Here is a 22,253-nt window from a genome sequence, read left to right on the forward strand (position 1 = left end):
CAGAATCTCTCTGTCTGTTTTATACTCAAACACACAAACAAGTTTCCCTATTCTTTCTTGCATTCTCTGGAAACATTTTCCCTATACGGCTTTAAACGTCTTGCCATTTAGCGTGTTGAAAACCCAGAGCTGTGTGAGCGTTGTAATGAAAATGGGCCAGAGTCCTGTCTAAATAGGGCACATTGGTTTATAAAAAGCATGCCCATTTACTCAAGTATTTCATTTGGAAAAGGTTGATTGTGCCTTTGAGATGTATCAGGTTGTTGATGTTTTTTCCATCCCCAAACTGATATCATTTTTAGTAAAGCCACCGAAAGCATTTGTGTGGTCAATGTTTATAATTACCTCAATATATTGTCAAAGATAATATAGAAGTCCTTTAGTTAACAGAAAAGAGGCTTACAGTAGCAGCACACAGACACAGCCACTTCAAATGCTCCGAAGTTAATATTCAGGAGGCAAATTCATAAAACAAAAATATATTAAAAGTTCTCCCCGCTGTGCTTATACTGTGCTTAGCTGTGTATATTTTAACTTTCTGAGCTGCACATCCAGTTTTAGTGGTGCTGTGCTGAAGCCCTTTTTCTGTCTGTCTGAATCTGGATCAGCTGCCAGCATCAGGTGGGACCCTCATCTCAAGCCGTAACTGCTGATTGGCTGAGTAAGTAGATCAGCTCATTCAGATGACAACTAATAAAGGAAATCTCCCCCCCTCCAGGAGTCCCTTGGCACATCAGTGCCTGAGACAACTGAGCTGAAAAACAGATCACACTCAACAAGATTATGAAAGACATGGAATCTTTCAGATAAAGATAGATTAATACAACCCAATCGCCAGAATTAATATTGGCATTGTACATTTCCTCAAACCACAGACATGAAATGTTTGGTCATTTGGTCAGGTTTAGGAACAGAAACCACTTGCTTAAGGTTGAGAAAACAAAATGTTCGAGCTTAAAATACCGTTTGGTCAATACAAAAGTGTCTGGAGATGTCCCGATTTCCATTGTTAAAAAATACTCACTTTTGTTCCTACAAACACAGCTGAAAATGTCTCGAAGTTTTGTTTAAAAAATACTAGCTTTTGTTGCTGACCATTAAAACTTGACAAAGTTTTAAGTGTATAACACTCACAACAGATAGACTGTGTCTAAACTTCAAATGAAGGTGTCTGAACTTGATCCGACTACCCGACTTTCTACTGGCATTATTATGAGTCACGCCTCCACTATCAATATACGCATGGGCCTTTTATCAACACCCACAATATTTGCACATAACATAACACGCTATCATAGAGTGCATTTAGTAATTTTACAACTATCATTATTGTAATATGACGTGTTTGTTACCATTATTGCTGTGCATCTCCTCCTCTCTCTTTCTCTTTCCTTTTTGTCATTATTGTAGTTCAACTGTTATTTACGACATCTATTGCACGTCTGTCTGTCCTGGAGGAGGGATCCCTCATCATCCTCTGCTGCTCTTCCTGAGGTTTCTTCCATATTCGTCTCCGTTCAGGGGTTCTTTTTGGGGATTTTTTCCTTAGGTGATATGAGGGTCTAAGGACAGAGGGATGCTGTATGCTGTAAAGCCCTCTCAGACAAACCGTGTTTTGTGATAATGGGCTTTATAAATAAAATTGGCTTGACTTGAATTGACTAATAGGTGTAATAGGTTTAAGCACTTCCCAGTTCATCTTGGTCTGGCAGCTGAATGGCCTCATCTCACCAAAGGCAACTTGGGAGGGAGAGGAAGCGAGGAGCGAGGTAGAAACTAGGGCACTGTTATCTGGCCTCTTTTTACCAACCACCAGGCACAAGGCAGAGAAAGAGAAAGAAAGAGCTGCGGACAGGAGAGCAGGAGAGACAAGAGGACATCAGAAGTGTAGTAAAGCTGTAGACAAGACGGGGGAACCTCTGGAGTCAACATCCCACCTTAAGGAACTGAAGACAACCTCTACCATCACACACATCGACACACACTAGCATTTCACTCACTTGTGTGTCACACGCACCAACACACGTGCAAAACACAGGCACGCGCACGCACACACGTCCAAAACTTTGCACACCATCGAGTGGCAACATGTTTGAGGAGCAGGCGACCAAGGTCAAGATCACGTCCGTGGTGATTGTGGTGGGCATGTCGTCGATGCTGGCGGCGGTGGTGACCGACCACTGGGCCGTGCTCAGCCCACGGGTGGAGAAGCTCAACGCTACCTGCGAGGCGGCCCACTTTGGCCTCTGGAGGCTCTGCAAGAAGACCATCTTTATCGTGGAGGAGGACCCTATGGGCAAAGGCTGCGGCCCCATCAGCTTACCGGGAGGTATGGAGCCTTTTGTTCTTAATTAATTTTTGGATTATCGTGCTTCGGGTCAAGGCTCATGTCAAGGTGACATTCAAATACTCCTACTTAGTAGTAAATTTATTTGCTTAATTGTCATCAAATTTGTTATCAAATGTGTTACGTGGTTGCTGAGTGACAGCTCTCCTGGCTTGAAATAATCCTAGATGTCTGGTCACAGTGAGTTTTTTTCTTTGCCATATTTAGAAATACAGAGAAAGAAAAAAAAGTACTGTTGGTGAAAAGTGGTTTGAAACCTGTGAAGAAATATTTATACTCCAGCTCTGCTTACATATCTGTGTAAACATGCAGGTCAAAGCAGACAAAAGCAACTGAAAATATGGAGTTAACAGCGTAATGGGGCTCTGTCTGCTGCTTTCAGATACTCTCTTGTATCACAGCTAGAATTTAACCTGGACTTCAGTGTGTGTGGGTTTTAAATATATGCAGAGCTGGTGTTTTTCCATCACAATTTCCAGTAATTGCTGTATATCCAGAAACAGACAAAGCAAACAGCATTTAATTTGTCCTTAAATCTTGGGAGATCATCTAAAAAGCATTAAGGACAATCTCTGTGGAGGTAAAAAAAAAAGGAGCAATGACTGCAGGAGCAGTTTTGCTCACCCTTTTCTTCAACCCATGTCCTCTCTGCCTCCATCTCTGTGCCTGCCCCTTCGTCTTTTTCCCTCGTCTCACACGCAAAAGCACACGCCAGCACATATATTGGCATGTGCATATGTATGTGTGTGTACACAAACACACACACGTGTTTGGATTGAATGTGTTAACAGCTCTTCGGCCAGCCTCTCACTGAAACCGTTATTATCTTCCACAAAGGAAGTCTCTGAACAGACCGCCAATTAAGCCCAGTCGAACAGCTGAAGTCAAGTGCGTAATGGAAGAGTATTGCCGCGGCAACTCACAGTTAACATGACAAAAACACGAATCTGTTCTGTCTGAGCTGATGGACTCTCAGTGTAAGATGAGAAATCAAATCCATTTCAACTCACAGGAAGTGCTACATAATTTGTCAGCACACTTTCTCTGAAATATAAACACTATTAAACTTCTGCGTCTTTCGTTCAGTTGGGCTCACAGTTTTACAGCAGATCTGAGGTAGGCTTTGATCAAACCGGATGCAAGACTGTGCAGACAGCAGTGATTAGGGAATTCAAGCAGTATTTTCTGATTGATACTAAATAAGCAGATTCGCTGCACACAAGAAGGCTGAATTGCCTCTTCATTTTATTTAGTCCTCATTTGAAACATTGCAAACAATGCATTTTGCCCGTGGCTTCATCAGGTTTGCAATACAATGCACAGGTGTTTTCAACAAGGCTGCAGCTGCACTGAATCCAATCAGCAGCAGGTTAGATAGCTTGATGAGTAGTCTCCATGTATGTGGACATGTGCTTTTGAATGAGTAATCTTTGATGTTTAAATGTACAATATGTAATTTTATGCTGCTAGGGGCCTCTCAATTGAAACAGCAACAAAAGACCAAGCAATGCAGTCATTTCTCCTGGTTTGGATTCCTTCAGTGTTCCTTAATCAATAGGTTTTTACCAGGAGCCGAATTATCCACAGCTGTCTCTTCCTCTCCAAAACCAAACACATCAGTTTGGCTTGTGTCAGATGGGGCATTAACCTAGCTCATGCGGATTGTGCTCCCCATTTTTAACTTAAAGTCCAGATGTGCAGGAGGTTTTTACCAGGAGCCAAATCTTTTGCAGAGGTCTGCTCTCAAAAACAAGCAAACATGGCGATTTAAACTGATAAAAACAAATAAAGGAGTTCAGATTAAAAATCTATGTTTTTTTGTACTGTTTTATATGGCAGGGGCCTTAGTCAAGCTGCTAATGTTTGCTCAGCTTCTCTAAAAACTTCAGATGAGGCCCCCCAGAAAGCAGCTCAGACTTGCTTCTAATTTGACCACCAAGATCTAAAAAAGTGTATTGTAAAAATGTTGCTTAAAAGTGGATAAAAACTCCATTTATGACAGCTTTTTGTAGACAACTACAACCCTGACACGTGCATAAATGATGCCACTGACAGGCGACGACATCCAGATGAAATAGACCATGTCTTTGATCTTTGTTTCCCAAATCTCTCCTCAAGTAGTCCTGCATGATTTAGATCTCTCCCTGCTTCAGCACAGCTGAGTTAAAGATCAGCCGGTCATCAAGCAGCTTCAGGAGTTGATAACGAGTTCATTTGACTCAGCTATGTTGCAGCAGGGAGACAGCTACAGCATGCAGGACTGGTGCTACTTGAAGGGAGGTTTGGCAAACACCGTCTTTGATTAAAAAGAGAGATTTCTCTGAGTTTGAACATTGATGGAAACCTTTGGGATAATGTAAGTACACAAATCAAGTCATTTTTAGACATTTTAATGCGTAATAACTACACATTTTCCGTTTCAGTGCCACAATTTGTGGGCTAAATCTTGCTTGAGCTTTTGATACCTGGATCAACATCAGCTTTTTTGTGCTGTGTTGAGATAACTCTTGAAACCTAAGCAAACTGATTTGTTTTATCAAACAGACATGAAGGAGAAAGCAATGAGCAAGAAATGTCTTGCAAATTACAAGAAATTAGTAAAAGGCAACAAAAATGATCTGAAAATTTGTTTTTTATTTTTTACTTTTTTTTCTTATTTTCACATCATTCAATTGTTCCTTGTTTTTTTTGTTTTTTTTTTTTTTCATAATTTCCAGCTAATTTTTGATCCATGTCTTGTAGCTCATTGGTTTCTACCCATGTTTTAAAAAGAAGTCAAACCCAATTGCTCAGGTTTTAAAGGGTTAATTACAAATTATAAGTCAAGGATAACTAAAAAGTAGGGGAGGCTGCTTGGTGCAGAATCTGTGTCAAAAAGTTAAAAGGTAATCTTCAAGTCCATTTTGGAAGTTATTTCCCTCTTTGCATAACATTGCACGCAGTACGTGATCATTCTGTCTGGTAGTAAAACAAATGCGTTGCCTCGTAGCTTTAAGTACAAGCCCGGTGTGAGCAGAGCCAGCTTGGGGATAAACAGAGTCTCTCTGGCCTCTGGCTGTGTGCGCTTGTGCCTGGCAGCCTAACCGAGAGATTTCACTCCGACTCTCTCATTGACTTCGCCTCCGGCTCCAGCACCTCAGGATCAGTACAGGCCTTAATGAAGTGTGGCTTCCCGCCTGAGCTCATGAGTTAGAGCACACCTGGGAGACTCAGGAGGGAGAAAGGGGATTGGGAGAAGAAAACTGAAGTCTGCGTGGGTGGACAGAGGTGGGCATGCCTCTGTGGACTGGGAGAGGGGGAGCACTTCAATAGTATTTACACAAGGCTTGTGGTGGTGTTGCTGTAGACCAGAAAGAGAGAGCAGGTAGACAGAGAAACTGACAGAAAAGAGCTGTGACAGCTGCCTGTCATAAAAATGTAACACATCGAGGGCCTCCAGAACACCCTCTTGGTGTAAAACGATGATGAGATTCCTCTCGGTTAAATTGGAGATTATTTTCCGACACGGACAAGTCTCCTGTGCAGCTGACAGACTCACAACTCAAACACGATGAAAGATCCCATTCTAACCCCCTCAACCTGACAGCAGCACTAAAACAGTGTCAGAATATCTGTGCAGAATCCAAACTGCTGCTGCGATACTCGACACTATCTGGAAATGGACGGGAATGACAAGAGAGAGAAGAAATCTGACAGACTGCACCTGTTGGCGGCTCACCTGTCTCGCTTTCAGCAGCAGGGGAGTTCAACGCTCAACCTGCTGCCACCTGTCAGAGTGCGCATCAAGAAATATCAGCTGTTTTAACAGAGACCCTCTTGATTACCTTCTCACAACCATGGCAGCGTTTCTAAACCTGGCTTATGAGGGAAAATGAGTCATTCTTTCATATTACCTGAAAAGGTCCACGGACTTGGAACGTAGCGCCGCATATCTGCCATTTGCTCCCACGCCAGACAGAAGAGTTTTAGTTATACAAACCAATCTGTTCCCATTTGTGGCTCTGGTGCCGTCAGAAAATGCATCTGTGAGCGGTGTGTCTCTAGTCCTTTGTGCAGTGTTTTTACATAATATTAAAGTGACACTGCCTACGTTTACACTCACAAAATAGTCCTTAGGTTTTTGCCGATACAATATTCCTACAAAGCTCTTTACATTACTAGTGAAAAAGAATACTCCATTAACACTGTTTGTAAGCAACCGTGCATACATACACTGATTAACGTGCTCTATCATGTCATTTATCACGTCAAAATATGGAGTAGAACAGCTGGAGCTGCTTGTCATTTTGCTTCTTTGCATTAAAATAGGATTTTTTTCACAGTTTCCTACCATTGGCGAACTTGTTGGACCATGTGAGCTCGGCCTACTTCTTTCTTTCCTTCAACCTCCCTCTCAATCAACAATGCAAATTAGTTGCAGCCCTAAATGAGCTGCTGATTGGTAAGTTTCCAACTTCAGAAAGTACTTTTCAGTGGCCATCCTCACCAGGCGAAGCTGATTGCTCTTCTCCAGTGGCCGAGAAAAGGCGTACAGTTTTGGTCTCAACAAGTGTTTTCTCTGCTGGCATCCAGTTGCTCAATCTGGTTGATGGAGTTTGACAGCAGAGAGGACCGCAGAGAAAAACAGCCACTCTCTGGCTTCAGCCGCTCTGCTCTCTCCTTGATAGAGTGCTATCAGCTCTGGCAGCACGGCTGAGAACTGGAGGCTTGGCTGGACTGCACATTTTGAGTGTCATTTCACATGTTTAATAGTGTTTCTAATGTGATAAATTCACAGGTGTTTTCATATTAAAATACTTTTTATAATATAAAATATTAAAGAGATACTTCACCTGCAAAAAGGTTATTTGTATAGTAATTACTCACACTCGTGTAGCATTGAATTTGTAAAATAAAAATTTTCTCTTATGGTGAATGAAGACAGAAAAACTGCAAAGATTTTTGATGAGTTCAAGTAAAAGGGGGCAGCGTTTCACAACAACAAAACTATAGCAAAACGTCAGTTTAAAAACTCTTTCAGCATAATCCAGGTCTCATTTATCCAGTCGTATGAATTTTCACTAAACCTTACTGTTCAAACGTCTCCACATACAAGTCATGTGTCTGGGCAATCATGCATGTTTGAACTCTGCTCGGGAATGCTGTTAAGCAGTTAAAATGCATGTGTTTGTTTGTTGTCATGCACTGTCCATATGTATAATTACAAAAAGTAATGCAGCACATAACCCATTGAATTGGCAATATGCTGATGGGAGTAAAGATGGAAATAATGTAATGACTGAAGGCCGCACGTTACAGTTGAAGATGGGTCAAATACTGCACGAGTTGTGTGCCAGTTTGTAAACAGATGTTTTGATATAACTTTATTGTTAACAAATGCGGCTCCCTTTTACACCAGTTTTTTTTTTCCTTCAGTGTGGAGGCATCCAAGAAAAACAAAGTTTCCTTCACAAATTCAGCACAACGCAGAGTGAAAATTTCAGACACAAATGTTCATTTGGTGGATGAAGTATTCCTTTAACACCACATGATGAGTTCTGGAGTAATAATGACTGTTCCCATAGACTTTGTATCCAAGTATTCAACCTACAATAGCACTGGATAGTTCTGTATGAACATTTAGATAATTCTGGTGCAAATAGCAAATCAGTGGTGCAAAAATACACTCAGCATGTAATCTCAATGGTGTGTTATAGGTTTGAAAGTCAAAGAAATCTCTGAAAATGTTTTTGATGGATCTGCATAAGTAACTGGCAACTGAGTTTGGAGCCTAATGGAGTAGCTGACTGACTAACAACACCACCGCAGCATTACTTAATCTGCTTCTCCATTTAATGTGCATTGCAGGTCGAGTGTTTAGCGCATAAGCAAGCTCAACTGTGTTTCAAAAAAACAAAACAAAACAGTGCTGATCGAGAGTGCACCATAACAGATTTTATCCTTGATGAACATTATACCCAAGCAAGCAGCAGTGATTGGATTTAATAACGTGCATTTGCATTTTTACAAAGAGAGGGGGGAGTTAGTCGTCAAGAGGCGCGTACACAAACACTTTTTCATATAGGCACAATTACACAGTTTTTGCTGAAGGGGTTGCATAACAACGGCAGAAAAGCGGTGAACCCAAATGACTTTTGAAATTAGCTTCCCACAAATGACGCATGACAGCTTGAGTGCTGTAAAAATCAAACGAACCCTTTATGGATCACATCACACCGCTCGGATGGGAAATAAAAAGCGTAAATGGTTCTTTTGTGAGCACGTGTGTGTTCCTACATATGTGTGCGAAGAAGAAGAGGTTTATTATCAGAGTTGTTTTAGAGCTTTCAAGTGGTTGAGTTTTCCGGTCCAACAGTGGAAAGATTACCACCAGAGCACTTACACCTTCAAATAAAACGTCTTCCTCTGCCTCATTCAGTGACACAATGCCTGGCTGGTGCCCCCAATTCATACCTTTGAAAGCACAGAGGTCACCTTGAGCCACAGTTTTCGATTTCCAATCACTTTTTTTTTATAGCTGTGGGTGCAGAGGCAAAACTGTGGAGGTGTGTCGCTGATTTGGCTTTCAGAAGTGCTAGGTAAAAAATCTGAATGAATCACTCCCCATTATGTAAATTTGAGATATATTAACAGAATTACCAATTCAGTGTTTACCGAATGAGATACTCAGATGCAGTTTGTTGTGGCTATGATAATGACAAAGTGTAATGTTTTGCATTTCACAATAAATGTCAGGCCACACACGCATATACGCACATGCACGTACTCAGAGGGGCCGTGAGGACTCTCCTGTGCTGCTGTGTCCCAGTTATTAGACCTCCTAGTGGAATAGCCATTCAAATACCGCCACCACCCATCCAATTCACATTGACCCAGAATTAGTCGGTCATCCTGTGTGGCTAGAAAAAGAACAGCCACCCCATCGCCTAAAAAACATCTTCTATAAAAATCCTGCAAAAGATGTAGAAACTATTTTCAAGATCAGATTTAAATTAGCATTTTAGTTCAAAAATATATAAAACACCATCCTAAAAACCAAGTGTAAAAGAAAAACCTTAAGAATACTAAATTGAAAGAAGACAAAGTTGAAGTGGAGCACACAGACAGGTTTAATGAGAGGTGGGAGGATGGAGAGGAAGGTAAGGGTTTAGGAGAAGCAGCACATCACAGAGATTAAGGTGGTAGCAGAGTTTAATGGAAAGAAGCAAAACCAAAATGACAAGCGATGCATCGTTCTAATCGTTCTCCCACTGGAACTAAATCTCCCCATTAGCCTGACTGCAAGGTCAATGATACGCACCCAGATGTTCTCCTCCTCAGTGAATGTTCACCATCTAAAGTTACATGAAAGAGTTGTTCTTAAAGTAAAAGGAGACACTTTTTTGCTTTAGTTGATCAATGTTAAGTAAATGTTCATTGCACAATGTGATGGCTATAGAGCTTTTGTTTTCTTGGCAGCCATCAGTAGCTATCCCTAGTCACCAAAGAATATTAACTTAAGTTTTTTGCAGTTATTATCCCAAGTAGCAGAATAAGCGGACAGTGCAAAACAACCAAAGCAACTGCAGGAAACTTTAACGAAAACAGAAAATGGTCTGGTTGACTTTGCAACAGCAGCACCAACAATAATACTTGTATGAGCCAAATGTGTGATTAAAATGACCAGAAATAAACTGTAACTCACAGTCTGTTTATTGGTTAAGTGCCATGCTAGAATGACAGGTGCTTAGCATATGGTCAAATACTTAACTTAAGAAAATCTGTCACTTTCCAAATTCATCTTCTCTCCCTGCTTCCCATGGGTATCAGCAGATAACTAGAGGCTCAGTCTTGTGAAGCTTCCTTTGTATAAACCAAAGGTCTTTCTGTCTTGTCTTTGAGTGGTGGGCAGATAATAGTCTTCATAGTAAATCTCATAGCGACGCTCAAAAACATATCAGCTCAGATTAGTTTAGCCTCAGAGTTACAGACAGCTAATGACAGAAGACTAATGAAAATAATATATTTGCAGATCCAAGCTGCTGTGTTTGGCCTCGCCTCCGATTCTCCCTGCCGCCGGCCTGTTCATCCCCTCAGTCCCCTCAATCACACACATATGTATGCACACACTCCTCTTGATATGCCTTTACATGGGTAAATAGATCAGACTAGCCAAGACCTGCAGCAGCCTGTTGCTAGGTTACCTCTTTAGTGATTCTTTCTCATCCTGGGTAACAAACAGCTCCTCTGTTGCCTGGTGCGCACACACACACACGCACACACACACACACACACACACACACACACACACACACACACACACGGAGTATGTGCACACACAAGCATTGTCCATTTCTGTGTGGACAGAGAGAGCACCTGTCTGCTTTATGGGTTTAATCTCAGCAAGAAACGACGGCGAGTGGAGGGAAGGGGGGACACTCACTTGGCCTTTACGTCCTCTCCGCCCCACCCTCTCAGCCCAGCTGTCCTCAGAGACAGCACACAGATAGATGGATGTGTTTGTAATGACTGCACCCAGAAATCTTTTTTTTTTTTTGTATATATACTGAAGATTGTGGTCAAAGGACGAAAGTTTCTGTAGAGATGGGAGCAAAATGACTTTCTGAGAAGTAGAAAAGTAAACAACATGGAGGACAGTGAAGGATTTGAGTTCAACACTTTATTTGTTTTATTTTAGGATGATATTTTAGGATTTACTTTATTTTAGGATGACAGGAAGTCACAGAACACTGCTGTGATTTGGGGGCGTTGTTGAATGTGCACCGGATCAAACAGCCAAAGACGAACAGCAACCGCTGATTATTTGTCTATTTAGGCACAGGAAGGATATGCAGTTTTATACTCAAATAACAAACAACACATATTTTATAGCTGTATGTTTGTATCAGGACATGTTTTAGTCTCTCTGTATGTATCCACCCTGGTGAAGTGTTTGTGAGCCATTAGCTGGATGAATAGATGAGTACTGGGCTCACAACTCTCATTCTGAATCACTTCTGAAATCTTAAAATTGCAGCCCAGTCACTTGTTTGCATTATTTATTTGTGTAAAAAAAAAATAGTGGAGGGTCTCTGAGGTCCCTCTCACCCCTTAAACAAGCAAAATGGTTTAGTCCACCCTTGCACATGGATTCATCTCTTCACACAGCTAGATTTGAGTAACTGACTGCACCAAAGCACACTGTCCCAACTTTCTCCAAATGAGATAAATCTGGCCTCCAAAAAAGAAAATAAGAAAGAAAAAAAAGGAAAGGGGGAAAAAGCAAACTGAGTTCGTTAAAAAAAAAAAGTTGCTTTAAATAGGCATGGATCAATAGAGGAAGGGCATGGGGCCCACAGAGACTGGTAAGCATTGGGCCCTGAATTTGGTGCTACGCCCCTGCCTGTATTGATCAAATACAACACCACATGCCACGCTAGAGTTCCAAGCTAAATAAATAATTTAGTCAAATAATATCACAAGACTTTTTTTCCACAGGTGTGTGTCTGATTTTGAATGGGACCAGTGTCCATTGATTGGTACAGCAGACTCACAGAGCTAAAGATACAACCTGAGCCACCTGTTCTATCCCCGTCATGTTTCACCTCCTTCTTTCTCTCTCGCCCCCTCTCTCATCCTCTTCTCTCGCTTCCTGTCTTACTCTGCAGCAAAAAACTGTTCCTACTTCAAACACTTTACCTCAGGGGAAGAAGCTGAAGTTTTTGAAGTGAAGACCCAGAAAGGTGGGTGCCTCCTCGCTGCCACGCAGACTACATATTACAGATCATGTTTTTTTCAGACGTATAACTGTATATCCATATAGAAAACAACATTTTCTATACAGATATATTCTTAGATATCACAGTATGTCACATGTAAGACCCCTATAGATACCTGCAACCTGCTCTCCTACACATTTCTATCTTACACAACTAATGTGCGATAGCAAATACGTTTTGCTGGGACATACTCATGCAGCCTGGATTTTTCTTTTCAATATAACAAGGAAAATTTTTGAAGACCGCACACTGTCCCTTACATAAGATAAGAAAGAAATCTGTTCTGATATCTTCTGATTTTCATCTTCTCCTCCTCTGCTATTTTCAGAGCAAACATTTTTTTCAACCTTGGCTCTACGTTGGCTAGCCAACCCTTTTAGCTTCTGATTAGATACAGAAGAACACACAGGGAAGTGTGAGGGAACACAGCGAGATACTGGTGAAGGCAGGCAGTTACAGATCATTGTCAGTGTTAGATAAACTGCAGCAGACATACAGAGCAATACACCGTGGTGAAATCAGTTAAGACACATACAGTGTAAAGTCAGCAGGTTTGTTCATTTACCGTGTAGTTCAAAGTACATATTATGGACAAACAGTTCAACAGACACACTCTTTTATGCTGCAACTATTTACACGACAATCATCTGTTGATTTTTATCTGTTGATTACATTTTATACAGTTTGAAAAACAACAACCTAACTTTATACACTGAGAATACATTGAAGTACAGGTAAAGTAGACATAAATATTGTCATGTGGTGTGGAGGAGGTGGACCTAAATGCAGGAGACTGCAGGCCTCAAACAGGTCACAAAATCAAACAAAGACTCAACTGAAAATCAATAAGAAATTAGTCTGACGAGGGGATGAAGTGCAGGCGGGGAAAAGGGAGGAAGCGCTCAGGTGAAGGAAATACGGTGATGAGGCAGGAGAACAGACAGGGAGCTGATTGGCTGGGAAAACCTGTGGAGCAGAGAAGGACTAATGAGGCTGCAGCAGGCCAGGTGTGTAGATGGGTAAACGAGGGAAACGGTGCCTGCCCACTATACGCGACCAATTTGCCTCAATTTGGGTCTGCCCTGCCCCACTGGTTGGTTGTATCCATCCACAATCCCCCACCCCCTTCTCTACCAGAGAAGGTTTCATTTTAGGATTTTCTGGATTTATACAGAGCTGCTCAGAAAGTCACTGGAGCTGCAACTTGCAACATGTGAGATACGTTTGAATTTTTGTCACTTCCTCTCATGCCACCAGCTTGGTCAGGGAATCAGTCGTTTCAAATATGGTAGCAGATTTCTGGTCGCGTGTAGTTGGGCATAGTGGGCATGCGTAGGAACAGAAACCCAAAAGGCAAGAAAATGCAACTCAACTGTCTGTGAAAACAAAGACAGACTAACTAATACAGGCAACTTAAATGAATCTTTTACTGATACTCAGTCCAGCTGGCCCAAAAAGTCTGAAGGTATCAGGACACAACAGACTGTGACAAACATGTTTTCTGAGTTCGTCACCCTACAGAAAAATGATGAATTTCAGGCCTTTAACCATTTGAAACCTGAGCAAACTGGCTTCTTTTTAAAAACACAGAAAGAAGATGCCCCAGAATTGACTAATTTCTTGCCATTTGTGGGACATTTCTTGCTAATTACTTTTAATAGAAATAAAACCAGTCTGCTCAGTGTTTTAGGGTAAAAGCCTGTTTTAAAAAAAGGGATGTCGATCCAGTTTTCAAAGGTTTAAATATCAGAATTTAATGCAAAACAAGTGCAAAAGAGATATAAAAGGTGACATTAAAATAATAACAAGGAGGACACAGCTTCAATGTATCAGCAGAAAATGAAAGACATAAATGATCAAAGTTGGACAGCTTAAAAAGGCTTAAGGGTTAATCAAAAACATGCACATGTGAAATGCATAACGAGACCATGACACACATGCATGCTCGCACAGACTAACAGGCCTCAAACAGACACCGTAAGGTTATTTTACACTTGGTTTTACTTCTCAGTCGGGGTGCTGAAATGGAATCGGATGCTCCAAGGATCATTTCTATCACAGTTGGAGTGTTACATAGAAGGAGAGACTAGATTATCTTTATCTGACAAACAGACGGGAGGGGCGGCGGGTGGGAAGAGAGAGAGATGTTCTAATCATCTTGTTATAAGCCTGCAGCATCTTATCTGTCATGCAAATGGCATTATTGCCACTCTGGAGAAATGACTGTTGTTTTTAAAGTGAGGCTAATTTAAAGGCTAATTATCTGTGTCATAACTCGCCTGAGTGCAATATTGAAACAATTATTACGGAGACGAGACTGCAACCTCCCCTTCTGCTCCTGCACATGCAGTTTTTAGTCGCTGGCTGCCAATCTGCTGTCTCTCTTTGCTCTATCTTTTGGTCTCTCCTGACTTTCTCTTTCTGTCGTCCTTCTGTCTTTCCTTTTCTCTTTTTCACTTTTTTTCTCTATCAGAGTACAACATCTCAGCGGCAGCCATCGCCATCTTCAGCCTTTTCTTCATGATCCTGGGCACCCTCTGTGTCATCTTCTCTTTTGGGAAAGGACGGGACTACCTGCTTCGGCCTGCTGGGATGTTCTTCGCCTTCGCAGGTCAGACGTGGCAGAAAATGTGAATCACAGATCAGGCTCTGTCTGCTGTTCTCGTCTCTTTGTGTTACTGCTCAACTGGAAGTGAGGCGGGACAGAAGATGCCCCTTTTTAAACAACGATTGCGCTATAGGGCAATTACAGAGTCCCTTAAACATGCCGCCTTCTTTGCTTTGTTACACGGGATTATGCCATGCCAGAGTGTGATATCAGACAGCATGCTGGCATCGTGGAATCAGAGGTGTGACCCCTGTGTTACATATCTAGGCCTGATATGTAACACACTAGCGTCAGCCTCTGGTGTGACATATAACATCGGTGTCAGCAGATTGTCAGCAGCGCTTTTTAAACAATAACAAGGAAAGAACAACCTTTTATCTTCTGTTATATTGTGGCTGATCTTGTCCTCTGCTCGGAGGGTAAGGCACTCCATTTACAGTTGCTGTTCTTTGAGTTAAATCTGCCACAATAGGTTGCACACAAAACACGTCATCAAAACATCACACCCATGGCACCCAAGATCTGGTCCTACTGACTGTCCTTTTTATGCAGAAATCATTTCCACATTGTTACTATCTTAAAGGCAACACAGATCTGCCCCCAAATTCCAGTACTGTACCTTTCATACAGAATTGCGAGGTGGCATAATGGCATGAAATTCCTGCTTTTTCTCATTCCGAAGTCATCAAATACTCCCACTTTGTCAATGATTTGAGCTGAAGATACCAATGCTAAAACTCACCTTTCACAGCAGAATGATACGTGGCCAGGCAGCGTCAGTTTGTAATGCTGTCGGACGGCACTTGTCACAGCAGCTGTCACAGCAGCATGACATGCGGACGGGTGCTGTCAGTTGATAACGTGGCCAGATGGAACTAACCCTGAAATTTCACCCGGGAGGTTGGTGTTCACTTCCCGTGTGCATGTAGAGCTAAACCATGATGTTTTTGCCTAAACACCCATATCTTTGTTGCCTAATGCTAACAATGTGCTTTTGTTGACATCTCAGCGTTATTTGCTTTTCCCAAAATGCCAACAACAGACACAGGAGGATACCTAAAGCTTAATATGTAGAGGCAGAAGTCCACTGACAAAGCGCCAATATGTGATGACGTGTTGGAAATTCACGCCTTGGAAAAGGGCTATAGTCATCATCATACACACCTCTTCTTTCAGTGATGAGTATTACTCATGCAGCTAATTAAACAGAGTTGACAGCCAATTTTTTGGGTGCCAAGTGCTAATAGAGTTGATGTAGCTCTGGGGCGACATTTCAAAATATTTTAAAAAGGGTCAAATTAACTCTGATGGCTGTAAACTTCCATCTAGCATCGCATTTATTGTTACTAAGTTAAAATAAAACTGACAATCTTGCCATGATAATGTGGAACTGTAACAACATTTGATGACAACACAAGCATCAGCTTTTAACAGCAACTCAATCTCTGTTTTGGCACGCAGGTCTCTGCATCATCATCTCTGTCGAGGTAATGCGCCAATCTGTCAAGCGCATGATCGACAGCGATGAGACCATCTGGATTGAATATTACTACTCCTGGTCCTTTACCTGTGCCTGCGCCTCCTTCACCCTGCTCATCCTCAGCGGAGGCGCCTTGCTCCTCATCTCCATGCCCCACATGCCACGTAATCCCTGGGAGACCTGCATGGACGCTGAGCCTGACACCTTAGATTAGTCACAGGTGATGCAATGTCTCAAAATCTGGTTAAAATGACAAAAAATACAAGCGGTTTTGCATCTTTTAGCCCTTTAATTACATGTCATATCCCACATATTTTCCATTACAACAAGCTATTTTCCAGAGCATTGAAAAGTTTCTCTCTGTCTTCCACGTCCATTGATTTCAAATTATGTTAGTAAAATATTAAAATGACCTTAAAGAGAGTTGCCATAGATAACCAGCCACAGCAAAAAAAAACATTAAATTTCATGACTTCTTCCTAGAGTAAAGCCATTAGAAGCAGGAATTGTTTTAAACACTATCAGCCCAGTTGCCAGGATAAATGTTGGCATGTTACATTTGTACGTTTCATACGTAACATATAAACATGATTTTTTCCTAACCAAGACCAAGTGGCTTTTGTGCCTAAAACTAACCAAATGTCAAAGCATGAAACTGAAAATTGAAATGTAAATAAATGCAAAGTTTCAACATATAATGTACAAATTTTACTAACCAATGGTTTGCAGACACATAAAATACCAACATTTATTCTGGCAACTGAGTATAAACTCTTCCTTGTTGGTGTGTGTAAAAGCTAAGGAATGAATAAGTTTCACCCGAGATTTAAGAGTTATCTGCCAAGCAGCACCTTTTTCTAAAACCCTCATCATCTTCTTTTTTTACCAGGTCCTGTGTGCTTATTAATTGTTTTGGGGGGTTGTGACAACACATCTCATGAATGAAATGCTTTTCAGCATCTATGTCTTAAGTTTAGGCTGTCAGAGTTTTCCACAAACACCTGAACACCCAGAGGGCCCTGCTTTTTACTGTTACTGTTTTTACTTTCATTAAAAAACAAGCCAACTAAATGTCCATCATAGATCTCTTTTTTTTAAAATTAAGTGATGCAGGCATGTAATTGTAATTACAATGCAGGCATGTAATGTATTTAATTCTACTGTCTGTCAATCTAATTAAAGTAAAATGATTTTCTGATGATATTTAATAATAGACTAGAAAAGAAACTACAGTATGATGACAAGCAGATTAGATATGATCAAACCTTACAACTTGATAAATCAAATTAGATACAAAAGACCAGCTAGGATCAAACTAAATATAAAATGGTATCACACAAAAACAGTTACGCTTTGTTTAAAGTGAAGTAGTGAATCATTGTAACGGACTTCTGTCACTGCAGCCATCTCTTTTCTCCAAGGACTTCCTACATTAAATCTATGACATTTATTGCCTAGAGAGAAACCACTCAAGTGATGCTCCCTTTGGACATAAATCATTTATTTTAAGTCAATGTTCAAGATGCCAGGACCTAAAAATCCATAATACTGTCCATGGTATTGACTGAACCTTTATATATTAACAATTGTGCTCTAATTTTAGCATTCATAAAAAAACAAAAAACAAATATAAAGACACTAAGGAAAAAACTTACGGATTGTTAAACCCTTACCTTTAATAACCATATTCTTACCATAGCTTAGTAAAAGTTACAGCAGGTATATCAAGCTAAACATTTCTGCACATGTTGAAGTGGTGTGCATGTGCCTGTAAAGATTTAAACTCCATTTCTAAAGAGTTTTGATGGTGGTTTATTTTTTTAACCCTATCCAAAACCAAACATACAAGTGCAAAAGTGTATGAAATTGAATGCTTTATCAGTGTGTATATCTGCTTTAATGTTACGTTTCCAGCTAAATACAGTAACAGTAGCCTGGGTTTAGCCTTGGGTTACATGTTACAATGTGAATTAAAATGAATTAGCTGTAAATATTAAAAAGCGTCTTTAACCAAATGGAAAATGTTAGGTCGGGCATTGGGTGCTACTCTTGTGCCTTCAGTGCCAAATTACAAGGGTGCAGAGGCAGGTTGCATCTGAGGTTGCTAAGCAACCATAACCAGCACTCATTCATAGTCCTTATCCTGAGCGCGGAGCTGATCTTCTTCCAAGAGTTGTTTTTTAAGTGTAAATTACACCTGAAATATTGTCTGTGAGACAGGTGCTCATGATAGCGCTCCACTAAAAAAAATCAATTTCTTCCCATATTTATCTTGGATTTATATTTCAGAAGAAAGTGAAGACGTGTACCGACTGTGATTAGTCCTTCCTCATCACATGACATGCTTTGTGCATTGAAATTGGAATTTGCTTATCTCAGGGTGCAGCTGTTACACCCTGAAAAACAGGCACTTAGGAATCCTTGCATGTTGTGACGGCATCACTCTTTGCCTCTACAATAAGAAAAAAAATGGATTTGAGGTTGCAAAAAAAGTAGCATGTGCCCTCAGCTAGCCAAACACAGATGCTAAAATCAGCAACAGCTGTCATTTTGGCTGACAAAATCGACCGTATTCAACTAAAAATGAGAAACCTGCTTTTGTCTGAAATCAAGATGGACCATTGTTGCAAAAATTACTCTAAATTTCCAGTTAAACACGTTAAATCTGCAGTTGTTTTCACTATAATCTCAACATTGAAAGACAGGCGTAGCAACAGTAACTAAAGGGGCATGGCTTAGCTAATGGTTAATATTGAAACTCTGACACATGACTGTGGGCTGTAAAGGTACCTTCACAAAAATATATACCACACACATCCATGAAGAATTTATTTAAAATACAGAGGAAAATATAGATTTTTGTGGCAACTTTATTTTTTATTTGCAATGCTGTATTAAATTGTATTACTTTTCTTTTGGGGTCATGTATACCTAGAGCTAAAATATTTACAATAAGTATGACGCCGATGACTTCTCCATATAAGTATTGCCTGATGATGTAAAATGGTACATTGTTGCTGTCAGGTGAAAACTTCACTCAGACACTCAGGCAGACTTTCTTTGGCTTTTTAATTGTTTTCTTGTTCAAATCATAGATGACCTTTTTGATTCTACACACACACACCCACCCACACACACACACACACACACACACAAATCAGATTTCACTTGACAGCAGTAATTTTTATTTGGCTCTTTTTTCCTGCGTAGGTTTCACAAAGGGGTCATATATTGTTAGCAAAACAGCCATCTATGTCTGACATGTTATTTTGAGTCACTCTGGCCCCCCCAAGTCATTCAGCTGGTGCAGGTGCAGTGAAATTAAAGTTCCCTAAATGACACTGTTTCACAGGGGAACACAAGACGAAAATGATTACATTTCGCTCTGAGGTCCGTCTGTGAGGAACATTTTCATTTTTCTTACTGCTGCCACAAAAGTTATTTAATTATTGTACAGTCTTGTATTTTAGAAAACTGAAATAATGTGTTTGTGTGTTGTTGTTTTTTTCCCTTTAATTGCATTTTATTGACTATTTTATATAATCTACACATGAATCATGCCACGACCAGTGAAATAATGAGAAATGTGTATATAATAAACCTGTAGGAGTTTCAAGACTCACCCAGAGTTTAGTATTTCTTTTAAATAAAACACCTGATTTGTATTTTAGATTTGTAAATGTTCTGATTAAGTTTATGTCCATGACTGTCTTTTTTCAAAAGGTCAGTTATGCTGTTTATATCAGTATGTAACGACGCATAATCATTTTGTTCCCCTCTGCTTCCATTAGTGTGTAAATTACAGTAACACATATAGAATAAAGCAGGGTTACAGTCTGTCCTTATTATGTTTTTTATATGTGTGCCAATAAACAGAGAGAGTCAGTGGATGAACATTTATTCAGGAAATAAAAATGGTCTTAAAGTCTTTTCTTTACCGAGAATTCAACTCTCCTTGTGTCGTTGCCCACATCGCTTCAGTCCGGGAACCTCGCAGCCACGGTTGAATTGAAACAAACCTATTCGATATGCTCCAGAGACCTTATACTCTGCAGGTCAGGGCTTTTCAGGGGTGATGTAATAGATGCACAGAAGCTCCCTAAATGATTCATGAGACCTTTACCTTTGAGTAATGAGAGCAGCATGGGCAAAGCGTACACTATTTACTGTTCACCGCCTACGTTGGTTGTGATCTCTGGAATTCCCTTGTGGGTTTTCGTTTCATATTGTTTGCTCAAAAACAGTCCCTGTTTTCTTACATGTGAGAAACAAAGTGTGTGATTTTTGTCAGTTAAAATAACACAGAAAAAAATGTTGTGCTTATAGATTACACATTTTTGTGCCTTTTCTTTCATTGTCAATGCTGGAGCACACATTAGAAGTTAGAATATATGGAGCTTTGCAGTGAATACATTTTTTTTGCTCTACACAGTAATCTGGAGGTCCATGATTTAAATTATGTGCACAGAGAGATGTGGGTATGAAAATTATTTAAACTCAAGGCCTTTGCACACTAAATATGTTTTTTTACCATCCGAAAATGTTGCACGTCTATTAATAAATATGACCTCAAGTTGTATCAATCATGTTTGAAACTTTTGTCCATTCAATTTTCTGTGTTTTTAGCAATCGTAAAAAGACTTTGAAGAGGTGATGGACCAAGACGTATGCAGCATATTTTTGTGTAACTTGTTGACAGACGACAAGTACTGGGCTAACAGAACCTGATTTAACCCCTTGTGTACTTAATACACAGCCCAGTTGCCAGAAGAAAATGTTTGCATTGTACATTTCTGCAAACCACGGATATTTTAGAATTGTATGTTTCATATGTATCACATTAACTTTTCCAAAGGGACAAAGCAGACTGGTGGGGGGGATAATGGATGACATGACACCTGGGCAAGACAACATTTCTAGTGCTGAATGTGTTACCAAAAATGCCTGCCATGCGAGACTTTGGCGACATTTCTGACAGCAATTGTGTTATCAAAAAAATATTATTTTAAGTGACACATTGGCACTATTTCTGACAGAGATTGCATCATCAGTTGTTTTAAGCAAGATATTGGCAATATCTCTGACGGTTATTGTGTCACTAAAAATGACTGCTTTGAGCGAGACATTGGTTGCATTTTTGGCAGAGATCATGCCACCAAAAACTGTCATAAACGAGACATTAATAGCATCTCTGTCTGCGATTGTCTCATCAAAAATAGTTGTTTTAAGTGAGACATTGGCAGCATTTCTGTTGATGATTGTGTCACCTTGGTGGGATTGTGCCACCAAAGTAGCTATTTTATAGCGAGACATGGGTGGCATTTCCGATTACATGAGTGCCACCAAAACCGGATGTTTTTAAGGGAGACAATGACGGCATTTCCAGCCCTGATTGTTTCAGCAAAAACAGTCTCACAATGTCTCAGCTGTGTCCTCCTGCCTTCAGACTTTTGCAAAGACTGGACTGAGTGTTTGAATAAGACTCATTTCAGTAGCCTGTATCAGTGTTTTTGCTTTTACATGGTCAGTTTATCATTAAGAAGATTGTTACTTCTTGGTTTTTGGGTTTCCGTTTATTGTGTTCTTCCCCTCCCGTGCTCCCTTTCCTTCATTTTCCCAGTTACACACCTGTTCTGCATCAGCCTCGTTAGTCCCTCCTGCTCCTCAGTTCAGCTCCCTGCCTGTTCCTCTAATCACTTTATTCCCCTCACCTGAGCTTCTCCGCATTTTTCTCCACCTGCACTTCATCTCCTTGTGAAACTAGTTAGTATTTAAGTCCTGGTTTTCAGTTAAGTCTTTGTTGGACTTGATGTGGTCATGTGACGTTCAGTTGCTGTTTCTTTGAAAAAAAGCGTGATCTTTCTTTCTCTCATGAGTTCTTGTTGCGTGACATCTCCTGTATTTGGGTCCACTTGCTCCTCATCTCATGACAAACAGCTGTTTTTTCTCATGACATTGTTGGTAGTGATTGTGCCACGAAAAGTGTTTTTTTTAAGTGAGACATGTATGTACAGCTGTGATAAGGAACCAAAACTGGTAATTCTAACTACAATCAAGTGT

The 22,253-nt window shown here is 40.4% G+C and overlaps 1 protein-coding gene across 3 annotated transcripts; it reads left to right on the top strand.

Annotated features, from left to right (window-relative positions):
• Positions 1 to 1,764: 1,764 nt before the first annotated feature.
• cacng1b (calcium voltage-gated channel auxiliary subunit gamma 1b) lies at positions 1,765 to 20,272 on the top strand. Of its 3 annotated transcripts, none has more exons than XM_088069416.1 (5): positions 1,765 to 2,329; positions 11,995 to 12,069; positions 14,579 to 14,716; positions 16,175 to 16,413; positions 17,083 to 20,272. In XM_088069416.1, exons 1-4 carry the CDS (start codon positions 2,089 to 2,091, stop codon positions 16,405 to 16,407), a joined length of 687 nt encoding a protein of 228 aa, XP_087925542.1. In that variant the 5' UTR covers positions 1,765 to 2,088; the 3' UTR covers positions 16,408 to 16,413; positions 17,083 to 20,272. The 3 variants fall into 3 exon arrangements, with proteins under 3 accessions (XP_087925542.1, XP_042361612.1, XP_087925543.1); XM_088069417.1 differs by lacking the exon at positions 1,765 to 2,329 and adding exons at positions 4,566 to 4,703; positions 6,670 to 6,788 and having other exon boundaries at positions 16,175 to 20,249; XM_042505678.2 differs by having other exon boundaries at positions 1,769 to 2,329; positions 16,175 to 20,249.
• Positions 20,273 to 22,253: the final 1,981 nt, after the last annotated feature.

This window comes from Plectropomus leopardus, chromosome 18 (genome assembly GCF_026936395.1).
Source record: "Plectropomus leopardus strain MGB_pleo_1.0 chromosome 18, ASM2693639v1, whole genome shotgun sequence".
Classification (NCBI taxonomy): domain Eukaryota; kingdom Metazoa; phylum Chordata; class Actinopteri; order Perciformes; family Serranidae; genus Plectropomus; species Plectropomus leopardus.

Bases quoted from the DNA above. Each gene is read 5' to 3' on its own strand.
- cacng1b (XM_088069416.1), top strand. From the start codon at position 2,089: ATGTTTGAGGAGCAGGCGACCAAGGTCAAGATCACGTCCGTGGTGATT. The intron at 2,330-11,994 runs GTATGGAGCCTT...CTTACTCTGCAG, and splicing joins CCCCATCAGCTTACCGGGAG to CAAAAAACTGTTCCTACTTC. The intron at 14,717-16,174 runs GTCAGACGTGGC...TTTGGCACGCAG, and splicing joins GATGTTCTTCGCCTTCGCAG to GTCTCTGCATCATCATCTCT.